Source organism: Sus scrofa, chromosome 14 (assembly GCF_054392235.1).
Source record: "Sus scrofa isolate SSC_HxYL_T2T_F1_AM1 chromosome 14, Sscrofa_HxYL_maternal_Yorkshire_Landrace_v2.0, whole genome shotgun sequence".
NCBI lineage: Eukaryota > Metazoa > Chordata > Mammalia > Artiodactyla > Suidae > Sus > Sus scrofa.
The window spans coordinates 96769161-96794504 of NC_139396.1; the positions used below are offsets into that span (position 1 = coordinate 96769161).

At 49.3% G+C, this 25344-nt stretch overlaps 1 protein-coding gene across 4 annotated transcripts in view; it reads left to right on the forward strand.

Moving 5' to 3' along the window:
* Positions 1-25344, forward strand: part of CDH23 (cadherin related 23) — a 441841-nt gene that overhangs the window by 275116 nt on the left and 141381 nt on the right. For all 4 annotated transcript variants that reach the window (XR_014828081.1, XM_084997262.1, XM_084997263.1 and 1 more), the window contains one exon: positions 23280-23344. Coding sequence is in view for 3 of the 4 variants with exons in the window: in XM_084997262.1 (XP_084853388.1) it covers positions 23280-23344 (65 nt within the window). In the remaining variant the exon portion in view is untranslated. The remainder of the gene's footprint in view (positions 1-23279; positions 23345-25344) is intronic.

The window sequence follows — 25344 nt, forward strand, 5'->3', positions numbered from 1 at the left end:
CACAGCAATGTGGGATCCGAGCCGTGTCTGCAACCTACACCACAGCTCACGGCAACACCGGATTGTTAACCCACTGAGCAAGGGCAGGGACCGAACCCGCAACCTCATGGTTCCTAGTCAGATTCGTTAACCACTGCACCATGACGGGAACTCCTGCCTCACTTATTCTTCTATTTATTCCTTCTAGTGTATCTTTCATTTAAGTAGTTGTATTGTTTATCTCTGTTTGATCTTAAATCTTCTACCTCTTTGGTAAACATTTGTTCTAATTGGTCTGTACCTCCATTCTTTTTTTCTGAGATTGTGAATCATCTTTCTATCATTACTCTGGATTTTTTTTTCAGGTATATTGCCTATCCCCACTTCTCTTAGTTGTTCTTCTGGGGTTTATCTTGTTCCTTCATCTGGAACATATTTCTCTGTCATCTCGTTTTGTCTAACTTTTTGTGTTTGTGGTCTCTGTTCTGCAGGCTGCAGTATAAGAGTTCCTCTTGCTTCTGGTGTCTGCCCCATGGTGGGTGAGGTTGGTCCCAGGGCTTGTGCATGCTTCCTTATGGGAAGGACTGGTGTCTGCCCACTGATGGGTAGAGCTGGGTCTTGTCCCTCTTGCAGGTGGGGCTGTGTCAAAGAGTGTGTTGAGAGATGGCTTTGGCCTCTGGATGACTTTAGACAGCCTATCCTATCTGCTGATGAATGGGGCTCTGCTCTCATCCTGTTAGTTGTTTGGCCTGAGGCAACCCAGCACTGGAGCCTTCAGGGGCCAGGATGGGGCCAGGTCTCAGTGCCAAGATGGTGATCTTTGGGAGAGCTCATACCAAGGAATATTCCCTGGGGCCTCTGCCACCAGTGTCCTTGCCCCCATAATGAACCATAGCCAACTCTGCCTCTGCAGGAGACCCTCAAAGACCCAAAGCTAGGTCTGGTCTAGGCTCCTATAGAGTCATTTTTTTGTCCTGGGCCCCAGTGCTCATGAAACCTTGCGTGTGGCCTCCAAGAGTATAGTTTCTCTTTCCTCCAGTCCTTTGAAGCTCCTGCACTTAAGTCCCACTGTCCTTCAAAGACAAATGCTCTGGGAGCTCCTCCTCCTGATGCCAGAACCCCCAAGCTGGGAATCGTGATATGGGGCTCAGAACTCTCGTTCCTGTGGGAGAACCTCAGCAACATAATTATTTTTCAGTTTGTGGGTCACCCACCTGTTGGGTATGGAATTTGATTATATTGCAAAAGCACCCCCTACCATCTCATTGTGGTTTCTTTGTCTTTTAATGTAGAATATCTTTTTTTCATAGATTCTAGTCTTTTTTTTCCTTCTTTTTCTTTCTTTTTTTAAGAGCTACTCCTGTGGCATACAGAAATTCCCAGGCTAGGGGTTGAATCAGAGCTGCAGCTCCTGGCCTACGGCACAGCCACAGCAACATGGGATCCAAGTGGTGTCTGTGTCCTATAACACAGCTAATAGCAGCAGCAGATCCTTAACCCACTGAGTGAGGCCAGGGATGGAACCCACATCCTCATGAATACTAGTTGGGTTCATTACCACTGAGCCACAATGGGAACTCCTCCAGTCTTTTTTGTTGGTGATTGTTCAACACTTAGTTGTAGTTTTGGTGATTTCGTGAGAGCAGATGAACTCAAGTCCTTCTACTCTGCCATCTTGTCTCCTAATCCAGAAGAGGATCTAGATGAATCACCAAGGCTGTTTTGTGGAGAGTAGGACAGTAGGAGAGGGCAGAGAACTCCAAGGTGGAAGCAGGATGACTAAGTGACAAACAATGGCTCCATGCCGGTGGCAGTGGAGGTGGGGAGTAGATTTAGGAGCCCTCCCTTTGCCCGCCCTTCTCTTGCAGCCCATTCTCAGTTCTGAACAATGGTTTCGCCATTCTCATCCTCAGACCCAGCAAGGCACACCCATCTTCATCCCCTCTTGACTGCCAGGTGCAAGTGGGCAAACAGCCTTGGGCTGGAGTCCTACCTCAGCTTTTCACCACAGGTTGGCTTTGGGCAGGTTACTTACTGTCCCTGGGCTTCAGTTTCCCCCTCTATAAAATGGGGAGAATATTCCCAAATGAGCAATGTTGTAGGATAATGTGTGTCCCAGGCCTGCACACAGAAAATGCACTTGTGGTGGTACCAGCCCCTGCTGCCTGCCAGGTGTCCAATTTTGTCCATGCTGCTCTAGAGTAGTGGCCTCTCTCTGCTTTTGATGCCAGTGCTTCAGCTTGATTCTCTACTTGTATAAAGCTGGTGACAGAAATTGCCAACATAAATTATTAAGTCTGGGAGATGATAATACCACCCACTGGGTAGGATCTGTCCAGATGCTTTAGCAAAACTCAACAGAGACGGGCAGGTCAACATGAGAAAGAGCGGAAGCTGGACTTCCTGACAGCCAAGTCCCTTCAGCCGCCCTTCCTGCTGCCCACCCCCACTACTCTGCACTTTCTCCCCAGCCCCTCTTGACATCCGCTCACACGGGCATCTTAATTGATCTCATTGTTCTCCAATCTCTAGAGACCTGAGACTCCAGCTGTGCTTAAACAGAACAAAATCTCTTCCAATTTCCCCACCATTTAAAAGAAAATTGAATTCTTTATCTGCAGCCTGGGGAGGGGAGGAGAGAGGCTAAAGACACACACACACATACACACACACATACACTTAAATGGTAGTCACCCCAGCTCTACTCCCAAGCTGACCTGAAAGGCCTTTGTAGATATACCCTCCCCTGGTTTTAGGGGGCATCTAGGCTGTACTTCTGGGCCCCTTTAATCTGCAATTCGGGCTGGTGTTGCTGGCCAGGCACTGCGAGGGAGCTGAGCTGGCTGATGGTGATTGACAGGTCCAAGTTCCTCTGTCTGTCAGGCCTCAGTGCTCCACGGCTGTGTTTATCTCTTTAATCTAAATATCAATCCGTAAAACTGAAATGGGGATGGAATGAGAGGTAGGACAGGTGCTAAGGAGAGAGAGAACACAGCTGGCTGTCCACTGCCACCCTGGCCTTCTGCAAGGAGCCTTGGCAGGGCTTGTGGGTTGGGAAGCCACAGAGGGGCTGCCTGTGACTGGCTAGGGACTGGGTCAGAATGGTGACCTGGGGATCCCTCAGCTCTGCCGCCCCTGATGTGGATTGTCCCAGACCTTGCTTAAGTTCTGACGGTTTCCAGCTATTTAGTTGTCGCTCAACTATTTCATTTTTGGCAAATTGATCTAAAGCCCCTTTTCTTGTCAAGCCTTGAATGCCTCCCTCGGGGTGGTGCCTCCAGAATCCCCCAACCTTGACAGGAGCAGCTCTGTCTGCCACTGACCTTTGCCCCTCTGCCAAAAAACTGAGAGGACCCTGTTATTCATCACCACAGGCCTAGTGAGTGGGTGTTTTGAGCTCAGTAAATGCCCAGCACTTTATAGTTGGTTATTTTATAGTCTGTAGCTTGTTGCTACAGAAGAGACAAGTAACAAGCTATAAAGTGTTGGGCAGGAGTTCCTGTCGTGGAGCAGTGGAAACAAATCCAACTAAGAACTTTGAGGTTGCGGGTTCGATCCCTGGCCTCGCTCAGTGGGTTAAGGATCCAGCATTGCCGTGAGCTATGGTGTAGGTCAAAGACATGGCTCGGATCCGGCATTGCTGTGGCTGTGGTCTAGGCTGGTGGCAACAGCTCCCATTAGACCCCTGGGAACCTCCATATGCTGCAGGTGCAGCCCTAAAAAGACAAGAGCCCAAAAAAAAAAAAGTGCTGGGCATTTACTGAGCTCACAACATCCATTCACCAGACCTGTGGTACAGAAGAAAGAAACAGAAGTTCAGAGAGGTAAGTAACCTGTAGCCAGCCAGCTAGTGAGTGACCAAGCCAGAGTTCAAACAAGGTCTTCCCTATCTAAAGCCCCAGGGTCCCCGTCCTGTTGGCTGGTCACCATCAAGCACCCATTCCCATGCTGGGCTCCAGCCACTTGGAATCAGCTGTCTCCAGGTGCCCATCCCAGTACTGCCCTGGGAAATAAGAGCTGTCCCGTCACCGGGTGACCTTGAGGAGGCTCCTGGCTCCAGGGCCCTCGGTGCCCTCATCTGTAAAAGAAAGGAGTTGTGCTAGACGCTCTCTAAGGCCTCCTGTGCCAACAGCGTGTGACCACCTGCCCCTGAGAGCCCCCTCCTGCACCAAGAGCTGTGATTCCCTGCCCTCTGCTCCTGTCAGTCACCCTTCAATAGGTTAGCTGCTGATTGTTCCTCTCAGGCAGTTGCTCAGAGGACACCAGAGCGCAGAAAATAGACCCCCTGGGCTAGCAGACAATGGGTAGCTGTAAGCGTGACCAGGGCCAGAATGAGTTCATCAAAGCAGTACAGCAAATGGCTATACAAAGTCCACATGTGCCACCTGCCAGGAGGGTCAGGAGCCCTGGGACAAGCCAACAGAGAAGGGGTGGGCCCTGAGCAGCCACCAGGGAGCAGGTGGGGGAAAGCCTGAGGGAGTGGGTAAGGGTGCCCACAGAGGTTTAGGGAGAAGTTGAGCTGTGCCTGCTGGGTCTGGGGTGACTTAATCTTGTTGCTCAGTCCTTTTTGGAGGGGATGACAGCTGTGGTTCATATCAACCTTGTTTCTAGAGTGGCTTAAAGTCCCATATGCCCACTGGTTTGGTTAGTGTTTTCCAAACTTTTTTTTAAATACCATGGTTCATAATAAAAACTATGTTTAACTTCATGACCCAGAATACATACGCACACATCCATGTGTAGGATAAAACAATACTTCCCTACTATAGTGATAATAAACACTAGTTCTTTTGATTTAATTCTACTAGATTTCGTATTTTAATGAGAACTTTTAAATGTACTCTCTTAGCAACTTTCAAACGTGTAATATAGAGTATCATTAACTATAGTCACCACACTGTATGTTACATTCCCAGAAGTTTATTTTATAACTGAAAGTTTGTACCTTTTGACCTCTTTCACTCATTTTGCCCACCCACAACCCTGCCTCTGGCAACCACCAATTTATTCTCTGTAGCTATGAGCTCAATTTCAGTGGTGGTGATTCAATTCTACAGGAGTACCCATCATGGCTCAGCAGTAACAAACCTGACAGGTATACATGAAGATGCAGGTTCAATCCCTGGCTTCGCTTAGTGGGTTAAGGATCCAGCGTTGCCATGAGCTGTGGTGTAGGTAGTAGATGCAGCTCAGATCCTGAGCTGTGGTGCCTCTGGTGTAGGCTGGCAGCTGTAGCTCCAATTGGACCCCTAGCCTGGAAACTTCCATATGCTGTGGGTGCAACCCTAAAAAGACAATCAATCAACTCTGCATATAAGTGAAAGCATATATTATTTGTCTGTCTTTGACTTATTCCACGTAGCCTAATTCCCCCAAAGAGGTCCATCTAGTGTTGTCACTAAATGGCAAGATTTCCTTCTTTTTATGACTGAATAATATTCCAGTGTGTGCCTACGTTTTCTTTATCCATTCTCCATCAGTGGACACTTAGGTTGTTTCCATATCTTGGCTACTATAAAAAAAAATGTTGTAGTGAGCATGGGAGTTCAGATATCTTTTCAAGTTAGTGTTTTAATTTTCTTCAGATAAATACCCAGAAGTGGAATTGCTGAAACATATGGTAGTTCTATTTTTAAATTTTTGAAGAACCTCCATACTATTCTCCATGGTGGCTGCACCAACTTACATTCCCACCAACAGTGCAGAAGGGTTTTCCATCCACATTCTCATCAATACTTGCTATTTGTTTTCTTTTTAATAATAACCATTTTGATAGGTGTGAGGTAATATCTCATTGGGGCTTTGATTTTCATTTCCCTGAGGATTAGTGATGTTGAACACTTTTTCAAGTGCCCATCTGTATGGTGTCTTTAGAAAAATTTCTATTCTGATCCTCTGCCCATTTTTTAATTAGATTGGTTTTTCTATTGAGTTGTATGCATTTTCTAGAGGTATTTTGGATATGAACCCCTTATCAGGTGATTTTCAAATATGTTATCCCATTCAGTAGGTTGTCTTTTCATTTTATTGATGGTCTCTTTTGCAGTTAAGAAGCTTTTGAGTTTGATGTAATCCCATTTGTTTATTTTTTTATTTTATTGCCTTTGTTTTTGGTGTGAAGTCCCAAAAAACCATCACCAAGGCTGACATCAAGGAGCTTCCCACCTATGTTTTCTTTTGGGAGTTGTATGGTTTCAGGTCTTATATTTAAGTCTTTCATCCATTTTGAGTTAATTTTATATATGGTGAAAGATAGTGATCCAGTTTTATTCTTTTTCATATGACTGTCCTATTTTCCCAGCATCATTTACTAAAGAGATTGTCCTTTCCCAATTGTATATTCTTGGCTCCTTGTCATAAATGAATTGACCTATATATATGGGTGTATTTCTGAACTCTCTATTCTGTTCCACTGATCCCTGTGTCTGTTTTTATGCCAGTATCATACTGTTTTGATTTCTATAGCTTTGTATTTTGAAATCAGGGAGCATGATACATCTAGCTTTATTCTGCTTTCTCAAGGTTGCTTTGGCACTTGGGAGTCTGTTGTAGTCCTACACAAATTTTATATTGTTCTATTTCTGTGAAAAATGCCATTGGAATTTTGATAGAGATTGCATTGAATCTGCAGATTGCTTTGGGTAGTATGGAAATTCTAACAGTATTTGTTTTTTAATCCATGAACATAGGATATCTTTCCATTTACTTCTGTCATTTTCAGTTTGTTTCATCAATGTCTTAGAGTTTTCAGCCTACTATTTTGTTTCATTCTACAAGATTTCTTTTTTTAATGGTAGTTATGACCCACTAAATTTAATTTATGATCAATTAATATATGGTAACCTAAGAAGGAGCCTTCTCTGTTACTGTGTAATGATGATGATAATGATATCATCTCCTGTTTCTCAAGTGCTAACTACAGGGGGCCAGAGTGGTAAAGACCCCAGACCCCAGGTCCAGGCTTAATTGCCCAAGTTCATTCTGGCTCAGCCATTTTTGAGCTATATAATTTTGAATAAGTTACTTGTACCAGTAATGACCCAACACAGCTACCACTAACAGAAACTCCCCAATCATTGCTTAAGCAAGATCAAAATGTATGTCTCTCCTATTTAAAAGTAGTCTAGAAGTGAGCAGCCTTGATTGGTTCCTTCAAGCTCACTTTCCGACCATTCCTAGAGTGTGGTGCTCATCTCTATGGTCCAAGATGGTTGCTACAGCTCCAGCCTTCGCTTCTAGATCCCAAGCTGCAGAATGGAGAAAATGAAGAAGGGCACTCTCCCTTCTTTTTTTTTAAATGTTGTTTTAGAACTGCCTCTAATAAATGTTCTACATATAGATTTTAATTAATCTGAGCATCTTTGCCATTTAACAAGAGAGTTTAACTCCATTACATTTATCGTCATTATCAACATGCTTCATCTCACCTTCATTGTCCTTTTTAAAATGCTTTCTTACTATATCCTTTGTTTTCTATGTTTTTAATCTATGGTTTACCTTTTTTAAGTTTTATTGAAGTATAGCTGATTTACAATATTGTGTTAATTTCTGCTGTACAGCAAAGTGACTCAGTTATGCATATAGATAAATGTTCTTTTTATTCTTTTCCATTATGGTGTATAACAGGATTTTGAATATAGTTCCTTCTGCTATACAGTAGGACCTTGTTGTCTATCCATCCTATAGTTTGCCTCTTCTAATCCTGAACTCCCAATCCTTCCTTCCCCCATCCCCACCTTGGCAACTGTAGTCTGCTCTTGATATCTGTGAGTCTATTTTTGTTTCATAGATATGTTGATTTGTGTCGTGGTTTAGATTTCACATGTAAGTAATACCATATAGTATTTGCCTTTATCTGCCTAGCTAACTTCACTTAGCATGATAATCTCTAGGTCTTCAATGTTGCTGCAAATGGCATTATTCATTTTTTAATGACTGAGTAATATTCCACTGCATATATATATTATATTTTCTTGATCCATTTGTCTGTTGATGGATATTGAGATTGTTTCCATGTGTTGGCTATTGTAAATAGCGTTGCCATGAACAAAAGGATGCATGTATCTTTTCAAATTATAATTTTGTCTTGTATATACACAACAGCAGGATCACTAGATCATATGGCAACTCTATTTTTAGGTTTTTGAGGAAGCCCCGTATTGTTTTCCATAGTGACTGTACCAATTTATATTCCTACCCGTAGTGTAAGGAAATTCCCTTTTCTCCATACCCTCTCTTGCGTTTATTATTTGTAGAGTTTTTACTGATGGTCATTCTGACCAGTGTGAGGTGGTACCTCACTGTAGTTTTGATTTGCATTTCTCTAATAATTAGCGATGATGAGCATCTTTTCAATGTCCCTAATGGCCATCTGTATGTCTTCCTTGGAGAAATGTCTATTTAGGTCTGCCCATTTTTCAATTGGGTTGTTCATTTTTTGTGTTGTTGGGTTGTATGAGCTGTTTGTTTATCTTGAGAATAAGCCCTTGTCAGTAGCATCATTTGCAAATATTTTCTCCTAATCCTTAGGTTGTCTTTTCATCTTGTTTACGGTCTCCTTTGCTGTGCAAAAGCTTGTAAGTGTGATTAGGTCCCATTTGTTTATTTTTGCTTTTATTTCTATTGCTTTGGGAGATTGACCTACGAAAACATTAGTATGATTTATGTCAGAGCATGTTTTGCCTATGTTCTCTTTTAGGAGTTTTATGGTGTCTTACATTATATTTAAGCCATTTTAAATTCATTTTTGTGGATGGTGTGAAGGTGTGTTCTAACTTCATTGATTTATATGCAGCTGTCCAACTTACCCAGCACCACTTGTTGAGGAGATTGTCTTTTCCGCATTGTATATTCTTGTCTCCTTTTTTGAAGATTAATTCATTTCCCTTTAGAAGACTTCTTGAAAATGCCTTGCAAACTTCTGCTTTCATTTTACTGGCCAGAACTTAGTTATGTGCCTGTGTTCTGGGATCTGGGAAACATAGTATTTTAGCCAGGTAGGTGTTGTGTCACCTAAAAAAGCATGGTTTCTGTTCATTTGAGAAAGGGAGCATGGATGTTTAAGTCCCTGCTAAATAACCTCTGTGTGCCTCAGTTTCCTCTTTTGGAAAAGGGTGATGACAGTAGTTCCTTGAGGAGTTGTGGTGGGGGTTCAATGAGATAATACATGTGAAGAACTCAGCACAGTGCCTGCCATTGAGTAGATGCTAAAGAGATGGATGATGGGTGCTCATATTAAGTGCCTGGTACCAAGCTGAGCACCTTACCTGTGTTATCTCATTGAATCCCCATGACAGCCTGGTGAGGTAGAAATTAGTGTCCTCATTTTATAGATGAGAGCTTTGAGATTCAGAGAAGCTGGCTGCTTGCAGAGGTCACAGCTGTGGAGGGGGCAGAGCTGAGGCATGAACCCTTGTCTCAAGTTGTCACAGTCCTTTCCCTTTACTGCGAGGCAAAACTGCCTCCTCATGGACACTCACCTGGTGAAACTATGGGGCCAAGAGGTATGACGAGATGGAAACTGAACTTGACTAGCTGACATCCAAGCTGAACCCAAGGCCCAGCCACCCGCAGGGGATACCCCCTGCCCAAAAGAAAAACGGGACCAGGACCCAAAAAAACCCTTTTAGGTCCCCACTGTAGCAAGACCTGCAAACCTGGGTCAGAAGACCAAGAACTTCAATTTGCTGAAGGACCCTGAGCAACCCCCTTTTTCCGTGAGCCTGTTTTTCCATCTGCAAAATAGAAGGCGTGGAGTTCCTGCTATGGCACAGTGGGTTAAGAATCTGCGTTTGATCCCCAGTCTGGTGCAGTGGGTTAAAGGATCTGGTGTTGCCACAGCTGGGATTCAGACCCTGGCCTGGGAACGTCCATATGCTCTGGATGTGACCATAAAGAAAAAAATGGAGAGAAGGCTGCCGGACATTTCTAGCAACCTAGCCATTTCTGGGACATTTTTTTGAGCAGTGTGGCTAGAATGTTTTGACCTCCTTGGGAATAAAGTCTTTATAAACTAGACATGCTGCCTTCCTGTTAGAGCGTTTCTCAGTCAGCATTAGAACGTTCTAACTGCTGGAAGTGGGATGGGCAAAGGAGTGAGAAAACCCAAGTGTCTGTGGTTAGGGACTGCTTCTCAGGCAGGTGGGCTCCCAGCAGACCTTCCCCAACCTATACTGACACTCAGGATCTGGCTGTCTCGCCATGAAGCCCTGGGCTGGTCTGGCCCAGGTGAGTGAGGGGCTGGGGCCATAGCCCTTTGCTGGTCCCAGGATCACAGGTGATTTATAGTTCCTGTGTTGGACTTTGACCTTAATTTCTTCTGCCATCGTGGGGCTGTAAAATTCAGTAGGGACCTGCAGGCGGAGTGATGGAGTTGTCAGGCGGGCAATTGAGTGGGTATTTAATCAATCAGATGTGTGGCTTGCCATTTAGGAGACAACAGGAGGACGTAGGTAGAATCAATCCGGTTCATTAGCGAGCTGCACGTGCTGGCCCAATCAGAGCCCGCCAATGGTAGGAGGGGGGTGGGCCACCGAGCTGCAAGTCACCTTGCATGAGGATGTGTCCTGGCTGGTGGGTGGGGACCAGGTACCCACCCAGGGACCTCTCCCGATCCTTCACACTAGACCTTCCCCAAAGAGCTGCCTGTTGCATCCTGTGGGGACAGGGAGAAAGAGGGAGGGGGTCAAACCCCAGGCAAGTGTATAGTGGTGAGATCCAGCAGCAGGGGGAAGTGTTCCCAACTGTGGTTTGGCTGCATCCCCAGGAGGTTGATTGGACTGTCTCTTCCTCCTCCTTCCATCGCCTCTGCACATAAGGCCCCACTTAGCTGAGCCTTGGCCATGGTGTCTGTCCCCATATCTCTCGGGCCCCCTCCCCCTCTCACTCTCTACCACATAATCCCAGCTTGATAACTGGTCCCAGAAAGGCCTCGCATGCCTTCTGACTGTGAACATCTCATTCACCCCCAACCATCCTCTCCTTCCACATCCCTGGGAAAATGACTTTCTGCATCCCAGGCTTTGTTGGATGGTCAAATGTGACTTTTTAAAAAGGCACTCAGTTGAGTCTTCCTCACACCCAAAGGGATGAAAAAGAGACAGCATATTTTTCTCTTTGATGTGAATGTCAGACAGACAAGGGTTCAAGTCCCAGCTTGGCTGCTGATTCACTGCAGGACCCCAAGCCTGGGAGCTCCTTGCACTGGCTGCTGCAAGTACCGTGGGAGTCAGGAGCGTACTGTCAGGTTCCCCGTGGTGTGCCCAGCGTCCAGTCTGAGGCTTGTGTCTAAGGGTTGGCTCCCCGAGAAGCAGACCCTGAGACAAGGACTTGAGAGCAGGTAGTTTGCTTGGGAGGTGACCCCAGGAATCTCAGGTGGGAGTGAGAGGTCACAGGAGGTCACTCAAGGGAAGGAACATCGTGAAGCCAGTTACCACGGGGTTTCTGGAGCTCCATCCACTGGGAAATCGGGGGAAGCTGTGCCTGAGCTATCAGAGCTCAGGGCGAGGGGGCCGGGGTGTAAGTCTGTGGACTCCTAGCCTCCATCGAGTAGGAGCAGCTTCTGGGGATGTGGACACCCCATCGTGCCAACTGCTCCCTTGGAAAAAAAAACACCCACAGGCCAAGAGAGGGACAGATACTCCCACCGAAGCAGCCCCTGCCGTGTGGAAGTGAGCATGGAGGGATGTGTGTGGTGCCTGCTACTTCTGTCACAGTTGGGCACATTCCACAAGCACAAAATGAGGGTGGTGTTAGTACTTATCTCACAGGGGGAGTGGGAATGAAATGTGCCAATTTCTTGGAATAAATCCTGGAACCCAGGAAAGACTGAACCAGAGCGAGCTACTGTTACTATTTTTGCAGTCATCTCAGCTGGAGTGGCTCCATCTGTAAAATGGGATTGTGACCCCGTCTTGCTGCTTGTTTTTAGGATTAGGAACAAATCGCGTCAAGCTCCTCACACAGTGCCAGGCCTGTAGTTGACACTCAGCAAGGTGGTGATTACCATTATCTCCCTGACTCTAGGGGGCCCCACATCCGTCCTCCCAGCCAACCTGGCATCTCCCCAGCAGGAGGCCTGGGATCGCCATGCACAGGGCGCAGGCAGTCACGGCTACCCTGACAGCCCTTGACATCCCGTAATTGCTTTCCTGTGACGACTCCTTTAAGCCCAGAGCCGCTGGCCAGGGCAATTTGCTCCCCATCAATTTTTATTTCCAGGTTTTAAAATAAAATAAAGAGAAATAAAGAAGGGGGTGGAGGAGCCCAGGAACAACAGCGTGGCTGCCATAACAAGCAAGCCGGGGACCCCACACCTTGAGCGCACCTGTCAGCCTGAGCCTCATCCCTCCTCCCCCTGCTGCAGAGGGACACGTTAATATGTGGGCCTTGGGCCTGGCCCCCTGGGGGGACACCCCCGCCTGCAGGGCTCAGTGCTGCTTCCCCTCCCTCTCCCCCCGCAGCTGCTGGCACAGCTCAGGTGGGAAGGCCAGGCTGAGAGAGGCCTCTCTGCGGAAGCATGTTTGCTAAGGACTAGAAAGAGTAGTTAGAAGGGTGGGTAGAAAGAGGAATACTACTTCCTCTAGATGGTGGTTCTTGGGTTCCTGGCACTGGTCTAAAGCACCTTCTAAGGAGCACTTTCCAAAATACCCACACCAAGCCCATGGGACAGGGACAATAATTGGGCCCATTTTACAGATGAGGAAACTGAGGCTTAGAATAGATGTTACTGTTGGAGGCACCAGAGGCTGTGTATACCAAGTCTCAGGGGCCTGGCAAGAACTTTGACGAGCCTTTGACGCTGGAGAATGGTGTCTCGTATGGTCAGACACTTCCTCTGGCTCTGGTGGAGGATGGGCTGCCAGCACCACAGGAGAAGCAGGCAGATGGGCCAGGAGCCCCTGAAGCCCAGGGTGTCTTCCTCAAAGTCCCACAGCTGAAGGGCTGGGCAGAAGCTGGGCCAGAACCTGGATCTCACTCTTCCATTTTGGAGGGGTTTTCATGCCCCTCCATGGAGCCACAAATCCTTTTGAAGCCCTTGGTGTACTGTGCCTCCACATTTGTGACCCTTCAGGGCCAGAGAGTCCAGCAGGCATCATAGAGGCTTTACCACGCTCCCCAGCTTGTTAGCTCCTGTAGGGAAGGTGGGGCTGAGGGAGATCCTGAGACCTTCTCTGTACCTAGTACCGTGAGCAGCTAGTGATGTGGGCGTGCGTGATGGTGTGCAGGCCAGCCATCCCAGGTCCACGGTGGAACGCGAGGGAGCCCCACCACCCACTGGGTCCCCCCCCTTTCCTAGCTGCCCTCTCTCTCGGCAATGCCCCCCAACCACGTGCTCTGAGCCTCTGTCCCCAGCCTCCCCACAAGTACCCTTTAGTCCTGAGGCCTCCTACACACTCAGAAGGCCAGGACCTGGGGACTTTCCTGAATGTATCTTTCTTCCGCTCCTGGATCTCTCCTGCACTCTCACTTACTCCCTAGTCCCCCCATCCACCTGGAGCACTCACCTCCTTATCTTTCCACTAAGTCCAGTGGGAGGCACTTTCTTACAGCCACCATCATTTCCTCTCCTCCCAGCAGGGCGACCACCACTGCCTGGCCAGGAACCCCCCGGGAAGGTGCTCAGAGTAGCAACTTCCAGCCCAACCTGACTTCTGTCCACCCCGCACTCCCCATGCCCTCCCCCATCAGCCGGTGTCCTTCTCCGATTAGCTAGCATCCTTCTGAGCTGATGAGGGAAACAGACACACCGAGCATTTTCCCAGAAGTGTGGGGCAGACCAGATGATATGTCCTGGCCATCAGCTTCTACCCTGTGTCCTGGAGGGAAGCCAAAATCCTCGTCCACAGCACCGTGGACAGGAGTGTGGGCCAAGTGGAGGGCACTCCGGCCTCTGGGCTAGTGGGCTTCTCCAGTGGAGTCCCTCCTGCCTCCTGCCAGCCCCCCAGCCCCCCAGGAGCTTGCAAGAGTGCACTTAATCTCACGTGGTTTAAGGAGTTACTCGGAGGGGCTCAGCAAATGATGAATGTGGAAAGCATTACCAGCAAAGCACCGGGGCTCCGTGGAGCTGTTTAAAAATGCATTCTCCCATGTAAATTTCTGCTCCATCAATCCTTATGACATGTCAAACATTGCTATTGTTTCCTGAACAAATTGTACCGTGTGCCCTTCTCTGCAGATCTGTGCACGGGAGCAGAACTGCTCACCGGTGCCCGCTGCCTGCCACCATCGCTGGGACCCAGGGCTGCTGGGGAGGCAGCTGGGCCCGCCTTGCTTCAGAGCAGAAGCCCCATGCAGGGCATCCGGGCAAGCGTGCATGACGGGGGTGCGGACGCTGGTGGAGAGTGATTGAGTGTGTGCCTGCCAGCTGCCGGCCTGTGGGGAGAGGTGCACAGGTGGCTGGGAAGGGGTGTGCGGGGGCCACAGGGGCTGAGGTGGGGGTGGGCCGTTGCTGGAGACTGAGGGTGGGTGCGAATGTGCGTGTTTCTCTGTTTGTGTGTGTAGCAGGATGGGGTCTACCTGAGCCAGAAAGAGGAAGTTTCTATGAGAGTATGTGGGGTGGGGTGGGACAAAGATGTATTGGGGGCTGCCTGAGACACAGGGCGGGAGAGAGACAGAGAAAGGGTGTGTGTGTGTGTGTGTGTGTGTGTAGAGAGAGGGGGGAGGGGAAATGTGAGGGCAGAGAAGACACAAGGGCAGGACTTTCTAGCTATAAAGAAGGGTAGAGGGTTTTTAGAAACATGAGAGAGGAGGGCGGCTGTCCCCAGGGAGGGGTGGGAGTGCCAGCGCGCTGTGGCATCTGATGAGCAGTGGTGGGAGGCAGACCCGGGAGGAGGCCAGAATGGCTGGAAGTCAGGTAGGGGCATAAAGCCCAACCTCAGCAGACAGATGACCAGCAGGCCATGATGGGGGATAACAGGGAAGTGCAGGGGTTCATGGTGGCCGTGTGTCAGCAAGGCGGGTACCCTGGAAGGGAGGCCCTTGGTCCAGGGTAAATGAAGGGAAGAAGGTGAGAGATGGTGACTGTTGTGCAAACAGGCTGAGGGCTCTTGGGAAGAGACAAAGAGACAAGAGGACCTGACTGTTGTCGAAATGGTCCTCAGGGTGGGCAGGAGATGTGAGGAGAGTCAGAGGCCAGGGAGCTAGGCTGCACAGGGAGCCCTGGCATCCTAGTGGAAGGGAGAGCTAGATCCATAGGGTGCTGGGTGAAGAGCCCTGCCAGGGTCAGAACGCTGCTCACGGCTGGCCAGGCTGCCCCAGCCTTTAGCAAGTGACAGCCTCTCCGAGTCTGTCCCCTGAGCCACCTGCATACACCAAGTCCAACCTTGGGTGGGGCTGGGGCAGGGGGGACCTTATTTGGGGGCCAAGGATCTTGGCTGAGGGCCTGCATCCTGGGAAATCACAGCCAGGGCCCTCTGCCTCCCCTGCTGATGCGCACGGCCAGAATTGCTAGAGTGCAGCCCCGCCAGGCAGAGGCTGGGGGCAGAGCCCTGTGACAAGAAGACTGCCCGTGGAGGCCCATCTGGTCTACAGGGTGAGGCCACTCACCTGGTAGGAGCACCCTGGCTCCCATGGCTGAGCTCTCAAACTGCATGAGGACACCTCTCCCCCTGCCCTCCACAGGGGAGGGGGTCCTGGGCAGGGGCAGGCAGTGGTTGAGAGCACCTGCCTTGCCGTCGTCTGTATTGGGTTCATGTCCTGGTACTGTGGCTGCTTGATCTTGGGCAAGTCCATTGATCTCTCTGAGCCTCTGTTCCCTCCATCTGTGACATGGAGATAATGTTGGTGCTGATCCCATAGGGCTTTGGGGAAGATGGAATGAAAGAGAGCGTGGGAAATGCTGTTCACAGTGGCTGGCACACAGTAAGTGTTCAAAGGGAAATAGCAGGAAAATAGCATTTGACCCCCTCCCTGCCCTATAGCCAAGGGAGAGTTAGATGCTTCTGACGTGGCCCTGTCCGGTCTGGAGATCTGGCCATTCCCCCGCTGCAGGTTCACCTTGTCTTAACCTTTGGAATTTTCCCCCCTGTGTATATGTATTTTTTCTCCCTTTTTGTCAGCAGAAGAAAATTATACTTCTGCCGGCATTGTCCATCAAGGAAATAAGTGCTCGCAGATGCAATTATAAAGCCCCAAATGAGGGAATTAGTTTAGCTGGTAATGCCAGGGTTGGGGAGAATCAGAGGCGATGCCTTATAAATCAGGTGCGGGGCAGTAGACGGTCCCAGCCGCACCCTCTCCCATGTGCTGACCTCGGGGACAGAAGCTGACCTGCTGGCCAGTCTTCCTGAGCTGCAGGTGCTTCCCCTGGGGGAGGCAGAGTCATTCTGAGCCACCTCCAGGCCTCAGGGAGAGCAGTTCTCATCAGGAGCTACTGGGCTTCTCTGTATCCAGCCGGTGACTGTCCTCTTGACCCAAATACACTTTACCAAAGACTATCTCCAGGACTAGTCAAGCTAATATAGAAACCCCAGTCACCTGCTAGCCCATTTTCTGCTGTTACCACTGTCTGAAATTGTGTTATTTAGCTATTTTATTTTGGGTTATTTAGCTCCATTATTGTCGATCTCCCCTTTCTGATTGTAAGTCACATGCCATCAAGGGCACTGTCATGCTTATGTCCATGACCTCAGAGCCTGGCACAGTAGCTGGCACACTGGAAAACTCAGAAAATATTTACTGAGTACATGACCATGCATGAGTCTGGTCATCATTTTGGTGAAGGTTTTTGCCATGGTGCGCCAGGCATCCCCCATCTGCCGGCCCCTTCAGACCCACTCAGCCCATCTCAGTGGCTCCATGCATGCCTGCAGCTGACTGCGATGGCTGTTCAGTGAGTGCGTCCCCACCCCACCCCCCACTCCCACTCCCCACAACCTCTAACGTTTGGCTGGTAGGGAGCTTGGGTGGGAGATCTGAGCTTGGGAGACTCACTGGAGATGCTTTATAAACCTCAGCCCTGCTTCCTGGGCAACCCAAGGAGCCCCACTCTGGCTGCTCATGGTCCACTGTGGTATCTGCTGATGAGAAGTGCACCGGGGGCCATTGAAGCATGGCCATGTGGCAATGGAAATCCCAGATTTTCCTAAATTTGACAAAGATTTTTGACCCCTATGCCAGACGCAACAGAAGATACAAAAATAGGTCAGGTACAAACTTGTCCATCAAGAGGAGGGAACAGGGCATACACACGCAGGTGTCAGGAACGGCAGGCTGTTCCGAGGGTTCCAAAATGGGTACAGCCAGGGGCTCTCAGGTCAAGAACAGCAAGCAGCCAGGGAGCTCCCCAAGGGTGGAGCTCTGAGGAGTGGGCCAGAGCATGGACAGCAGTTATGGAACAAAGGGATGGTACAACTGAGGAATGAGAGGACAGTTTGGGGGCATCAGAGAGAGATAGATGCAGAACTGCCAAAGCCAGCCAGGCTGGCAGAGCCATGACGCCAAGTGCTGGTCTGGAATTAATTCAGCAACTCTGGGGAACCACTGAAGCTCTTTGAGCAGAGGAAGTTCATTTTAGCCATTGGTTTTGACTTCTTGCCCCTGGCTCGCTAACGAGAATCTTAGCAAGTAGTAAAATGTGCTAGTGTGTTCGTGCAGGCGAGATCCTAGCCCGGATGGCATAGTAGTGGGGACACAGAGGGAGGGCCAGCAGCACAGTTGACAAGCCCACCTGGAACCCTGGTTTGGCATTTCTTAGAGTTGCCAGGTACAACATGAGAGCCCCCCAGCCTGGCCAGCTGGGCCATCCATGTCCCCCATCCTTGTGGCCATCTGACCAGCCTGCGAGATCCCGGAAGCTGCCCTGCAGGGATACAGATGTGCTGATTCCCAAAACATGGCAGGAGGGAAGGGTGTTCATGGCCTGAAGAGGATTTCCGTTCTCTCTGCACAAACCCTCCTCCCTAATGTGGGCCCAAGGGTCACTGTTGGGCGCTGGATTTGTCTGTTGATTTTTCAGTTGCTCAGGCACAAAGCACGTCTTGGGAAGGAGGCTGTTTGACAAATACTGTGACAGGCAGAGTGGAACTGGGTCAGAGCCAGTCGCCAGCCCTGCCTGAGTGGGGCAGGTCGCAGGGTGGGAGTGGGGCAGGGCCCGGCAGCGCCCCCTACTGGGCAGGCCAGCATGGCCGAGCTGCTCCTTGGCCTCTACAAGGATGGAGCTTTGGGGGCCTCTCCCACAAGGTGCTACGCACAAGGATTTGGAGGCCAGCTCTGCCCCCTCCCAGGGAGATCTTGGGCAACTTATCATCCTGTCTGTGTTGCCTCCTTTGTTAAAGACAGGGAGCAGAGGACTTTAACAGTAGCGACCACATACGAGTGTGGTCACAATTAAACGGTGTATAGTATACCTTAATATATGTTGTGTGGATGCAGATGAAGCTCTAGATGTCAGAGATCTTGCCTGATCTTACTTGAACTTAATCCAAGCCGCCCTTACATCCAGGCCCCATGATCCCACCAGCCCTCAGGGCACTGCAGCCTCCTAGGGTGGGTGAGAAACACCTCAGCTTCAGCTCAGTGCAGACAGGGCAGGGAAGATCCCCTGCAGGGAGGATCCCTAACCCAGCCTTGGGGAGCCAGGAGCTCAGGAGTGGTGAGCAAGGCAGGAGAGGAAAGAACCCGCAAGGGAGCATCGTGGGCAGAGCCAGTCAGGTCCGGGAGCTGCACACGGTCCAGACTGTACATGATCAGATGTGAGGCTGGCGTGCAGGGCTGAGAATGCCCATGAAGGTGGAGGACCTTCAGTAGGGCTGCCAAGGGGCCACATTTGCTGCCTCCTCCTGAGCACAGAGCCCCTAGCCGGCCCCCCTGCCACCTGGTGCTGGCCCGAGCACCCTGGCCAGGCTCTCTGTGTCAGCGCCGGCTGCCCCCACCCTGGCAGGCGCATAGAAGCAGCTTTTCATCTTTGCATTATTCTGCTTCGTGCACTTGAAAAATGAAGGTTCTCCCTCTCCTCTTCACAAGGCATACATATTTCATAGGGTCATTAGACGGTGGCACTAAAGGACTCACAAATCTTCCCTGGTCAGCTTCGGCGGCCTGGGCAGCAGTGAGAGGCCCCCTGGGAAAGGGGTCACTGTGGGAGCCATGGCTGTGCCCACTCAAGGAGGGAGTGGGGGGGGTGGTAGGGGTGGCAGAGGCCAACGTCTGCCTGGAGAGAAAGAAGGCAGTCCCATCTTGTCCCTGGGGACTGGTCACCTAATTTCCCTGGGCCTCAGTTGCTCTAGGCCCCAGAATGAAGACTGGACAACGGGGGCCTCAGGGGTCCTTCCCACCCTGACAGCCCAAGTTCAAGTCCATAGGGCACACAGATATGAAGGGCTTGTCCCCAGGGTCCAGACGTGACCTTCAGGGACAGGGAACGCCCCCTTGTGGTTTAGCCTGGCCCTCTCTGCTGACACCTCCTAGCTCCTCACCTCCTTTCCCTCCTCCCCTTCTCCTGGCCCCTCCTTTCCCTCCCCCTTAGAATCCTCTTTCGTCCGCACCCTTGCCCACATCTCTCCACCACCCACTTCCCATTAGAATTGGTCCCTTCATTTCCCAAGCGTCTGTGAAGCACCTGCCACATGCCAGGCTCTATCCAAGATGAGAGGCAAGCCCCACGGATGCAGCCCTGCCCTCCTCGCTTCCCCAAGCCATTTTCTTTGAAAGATGAGGATGCCCTCGCTCCCAGGGAGCTGCTATTTGGTCACACAGTGAACTGGGCTGTGGACACTAATCTGGAATGAGGGTCTCTACACAACACTGACCCCTGGCCAAGGGGCTTCATGGCATCTGGTCAGCTCTCCCCCAGACCAAGCTGCGGTTGGTGTTGTCTAATAACACCACATGTGGTGATGGCTACTTACAGGTGGAATAAAAGGGACTTATGGGCGCCTCCCCACCTTCTCTGGTCCCTGAAAGGGGAGGCAAGAGGGGGGATTTTTATGAGAAGTTTTTGGTCTCTACTCCCCTGAAATAACCAGGCACCTCTCCTTCTTGAGAACACGTTCTCTTCTTAGAAGTAAGAATACATTGAGGTGAAGGGCATGGCAAGATGGCATTGGGTTCAAATCCCGACTCTGCTCCTTGTGTAGCTGCGAAGGCTCAGGGCAGCTGTTTACCTTCCCTGTGCCTCAGTTTCCCCGTCTGTAAATTGGGAGCAGTACTAAGGATAGCACCTACCTCATATGGTCATTGTGGAGATAAGAGTGCAGAGTGGGCAAGAGTGGATCAGCGCAGTGTTACTGTGAGGAGTGACTCAGGGCATGGGGAGGGTCTGCCCAGGGATCGGTCCTGGGTTGGAGGGTGAGTTACTGAGCTCGGCGTTTACCTTTCCTCTTACTCGACACACGTCCCCTGGGAACCCAGGATGTGCTCAGAGCTTGGCTGGGACAGTGAAAGGACAGAGGTCTGCACACAGTCTGTTGAAACACAGTGGGGACGCTGACTGAAAATTGACCACAAGAAGCCGTCCTATAGGAGTTCCCACTGTGGTGCAGTGGGTTATGAATCTGACTGCAGTGGCTTGGGTAGCTGCAGTGGCACAGATTCGTTCCCTAGCCCGGCACAGTGGGTTAAAGGATCTGGCATTGCCACAGCTGCAGCAGAGGTCACAGTGACTGCAGCTCGGATTCAGTCCCTGTCCCAGGGACTTCCGTATGACGTACCGCAAGTGCACCCGTTAAAAAAAAAAAAAGGCAGTCCTGCAGAAGCAGGCTGTCCACAGCCTTGAAATGGCTTCCTTTGGAATAACCTAGTTTTCTGGATAACTAAGATCTTAACCCTTTGGGTATAATTTTTTTTCATTTAAATCATTTAGAATAGAAATATATTACTCACTTATCTGCCTTCCTGCACTGAATATACTGAACAAAATTTAGCATTTTTTGGAAATTCAGGTTTATCATAAAGAACACAGAATGGTATATATTTTATAGAATCTGGGAATTTTAAACAGGACCCTCCAAAATACTTAATACCAGAGTATTAAAGGGGATGACTACGGAGAGGCTGATAAAAAGAGTAAGAATTTTCAGTAATAAGGTGGATAAGGTCTGAGGATCTAATGTATGACATGGTAACGATACAGTTAACATTGTAGCATATAACTGAAATGTACCAAGAGAATAGAACTTAAGCAATCTCACCAGACAAGGGAAAAAAGGTACAGGTGGTTAATTACCTCAATAGTGGGAATCCTTCCTATTGTCAGGTATACCTCAATGTAATATATGTTATAATAATTTTTATTACATGATAAAGATATAATTTTTGCCAATTACACCTTAAAGCTAAAAAATAAAATAAAAATAAAAATAGATATTAAAACATTTTTTTAGCAATAGAAACTGTATCCAATTTTGATCTTATAGAGAAGCCCTTCATGTAAAACAGGTGACCCCAAGGTCAGCCCAAGCCCTTTCCATTACTGGCATCTGGCATCTGGTGGCAGGTAGCAGTTCACCCAGCTCTAGGGCAGTAGCCTGGGAGGGAGCAGAGGTCACAGTGCCCGGCATGGAGCACATGCTTACTAAGTAACTACTGAATGACTGTATGCATGGTGTCCCTTAGCTGGCACTGCAGACTGTAACCACGCCAGGGACAATGTAGAAGCCCAGAGGTCCCAGCCGCAAAAGCCAGACCTCTCCTATAACTACCATCCTCCTGGAGAAGGGAGGAGATGGAAAAAGGCCTCGTGCGGGGCCCTAAAGGAAGGAACCCTGGGCTGGGAGTAAGGGTCCCAGTGTCTGCCCCACTCTGCTTGAACCTGGTTGTGACCTAGACTGTGACAGGGTTACACCAGACCTCACTGTGGTCTGCACCTCAGTTTTGTGATCTGTGAGATGGGTGGAAATGTCTATCCTCCTCATCATGGTGCAACAGCTATAAGGATAAAATGAGGTCATAATAAACATGGATGGCCTTTGTAAGTATGAAAAGTATGGCGTTCACTCATGGTGCAGCAGGTTAAGAATCTGGCATTGTCACTGCTGTGGCTCTGGTTGCTGCTGTGGCGTGGGTTCAGCCTCTAGCCCAAGAACATCCACACGCCACAGGCAAGGCCAAAAAAAAAAAAAAAAAAAAAAAAAAAAGAAAGAAAGAAAATATTCATTTGGCCCAGCGGAAACGAATCTGACTAGTGTCCATGAGGATGCAAGTTCGATCCCTGGCCTCGCTCAGTGGGTTAAGGATCCAGTATTGCTGTGAGCTGTGGTGAAGGTCGCAGACAGGGCTCAGATCTCGTGTTGTTATGACTGTGGTGTAGGCTGGCAGCTGTAGCTCCGATTCGACCCCTAGCCTGGAAACTGCCACATGCTACAGGTTCAGCCCTAAAAAGCAAAACTATGAAAGGTATGATAGCAGTGCAGGCTGGCAGGGGTCACCAGTGTTGCCCTCGCCATCAGCATAAAGCTGGCCTCTCTCTCTCCAGCGTCTTTTGGCTGTAAGTGACAGAAGCCAACTTGGACCAGCCTGGAAAAGAGATTCTCTTGGACTCACAAACCAGACAGAGGCAGGATGTCAGATTCAGGATTCTAGAACCACCAGGATCAGCCTCTCTCTTCATTCTCCCCACACATCCTGCAGCTCCCAGTTCCTGGCACCCCAGCTTCACTGCCCTAGAGAAAAGTTTTTATCCCTAGCAACAATAAGAAGACTTCCAGAGGATTCTGACAGGCCCCAGCTGTGGTCAAGGACTGCTCCCAGCCCGGTCCCTGAGGTCACAGGCAGAGCAGTTTGTACTCAGATTGCACTTGCTCGAGCAGGGAGGGCTGCCAGAGAAGATGGATGGGGGTGGATGGCAGACTGCTTCCAGCAGAAGTTGCCGGCCAGATGCCAGTCTGCCCTACACAGGCAGTGGATTATTCCTGGGGTTAAAGAGGGAACATCAAAAATCCCCCCAAGGGGCCTCCCCCACTGGGTAGCACATCTGACTTGGAGGCTTTGGGGGCCGGAGGAGAATCACCAGAATCATTAAAGGCATCCAACCTTTGTTTGAGATTTTGCAAACCTTCAAGTTGTGACCCCAAGCCCCAGGGCCAGGGTCCCTCCCCGAGCCCTCTGAGCATCTGCAGAGAATAAGTCTGACATGAGTCCAGGATGGGTGGTTTCACAAAGTTAGAGATTGAGGTAAAATGATCCTCCAGGACTACACACTCCACTATTAACCTAAGTCACCATTCGTGACTGGTGAAAACCTTACTGAACAGCATAGAAAATTCGGCCTGGGCCTGAGGAGCTGGGAGAGGGGAAGCGTGGGTTACTGGGGACATTTCCTGGTGAGATCGGAAGCAGTAACGACTTTGTTCTCTCCTTTGCAGGCAACAGACAGTGACGTGGGCACTTTCGGAGAAGTCAACTACTTCTTCAGCGATGACCCTGACCGGTGAGCCCCCGCCCCAGTCCCTCCTCAGGGGCCTTCTGACACTCACCAGGCCCAGGAAACCTCTCCGTGCCAGGGAAGCACGCCGTGACCCCATCATGGCCAAGGAACTGGGCTGGGAGTCCTAACTCACGGGCACTGCTGCTGGTTTGGCCCCGATTGTGGTCCAGTGTTGCTCAAATTCCCTAAACTCTCTGGGGCGTAGTTTCTCCCAGAGAAACCAGTTTCTAAAACATAGTTTTTAGTTTGGGGAATAAAAAAAAAAAGAGAGAGCTTTGAAATGCTAATGACAGCACAATACCACCACTATCAGGAAGAGCAGCTGAGCTTATGAAGCTCTCACTATGTGTCAGGCTCTTTGTCAAGTGCTTAACTTGTGCTCTCTGATGTAGTCCTCACAACTGAATGCTGGAGGAACTCAGGGCTGACCACTCTTATTATCCCCACTTTACAGATGGGGAAACTGCAGCCCAGAGAGGCTGTGTCACTTACCCAAAGCCACACAGCTGAGAAGCGCCAGGGCCAGGCTTCGGCATGTGGTCTTCTCCACCAGGAGACACAGCCTCCAGCAGGAAGGGGCTGTCAATGAGCCACAGCCATTAGGTGGGTGGGTGGGTGGACTCGCTGCCTAACCTGCACCAGCTTTGCCCTGTCACCCACCAAAGTCCTGGGCCATCTCTTTCCCTTGTCTTCAGTTAAACTGAGCCGAGGGGAAGTCCTCTCATTTTCAACAGGGTCAAAAACCAGGTTGAATTCAGAGGGCGTGTCTGTTTCTAAAGACAAAGTGCCTGATGCATCTGGAAGTTCCACAGGATGAGTGAGACAGTGGCTGTCACCTTGGATCACTGGCCCCAACTGTCTGTGCGAGTAACAGAGCAAGAGACAGAGACTGTTAGGTGTACACAGCTGTTCTCAGCCACTCTGTGATGGGGCCTCCAAATGGGGGGAAGGGGCCAGCAGCAGGACCAATGCACAGGACACCCCTGTTCCTGAGGACGCCCCTGTTCATGTGGCCTGGTTCTGATGATCTTGGATTTTTCTCATCTCTTCCCATCTTCTGGGTTAGGGGCTTTCCTCGTCTCAGAGCCAGGACCTTCCAGGCTTGGTGGTTGGTACACAAATGTCAACCGACAACTCAGAGGAGCTCACTCCTCCCCTTGCTCGAGGCTTTGCTGCCTATTTAAAGCATTTTGGTGCAAGACCATCTGGATGGAAGAATTTTTTTTTAATTGCCCAAATATGTGGGGTTTTAAATCATGATATAATGGACAGGATATTATTATTCGTTTCAGGGATATAACATGATTTGATATGTGTACATGTTGCAAAATGATCACCATGATAAACCCGGTTAACATCCATCACCACGTGTAGTTACAAAAAATGTTTTCCTGTGATGAGAACTTTTCTGATCTACTCTCTTAGCCGCTTTCAACTATGCAATATGGTATTATTAACTGTAGTTTCCATACCATATGTTACACCCGCATGACATTGATTTTAGAGCTAGAAGTTTATACCTTTTGACTCTGTTCACTAATTTTTCCATCCACCACCTACTCCCTGCCTCTGGCAACCAGCGTTCTCTGTATTTATGAGTTCCGTTTGTGCTTTTTTGTTTTAGATTCTACACATAAGTGAGATCATACAGCATTTGTCTTTCTCTTTCTGATTTATTTCACTTAGCATTATGCCCTCAGGAGATCCATTCATGTTGTCACAAATGGCAAGATTTCCTTCTTTTTTATGGCTGAATAATACTCATGTGTGTGTGTCTATCTATTCATTCTTCCATAGGCACTTAAATTTTTTCCATACCTTGGCAATTGAAAAAAATGTTGCAGTGAATATGGGGGCGTGGATGTCTTTTTTGTCTTTTTCTTTCTGCTTTTAAGGGCCACGCCTGCGGCATATGGAAATTCCCAGGCTAGGGGTTGAATCTGAGCTGCAGCTGAGGCCTAAGCCCAACCGCAGCAGCACCAGATCGAAGCTGTATGTGACCT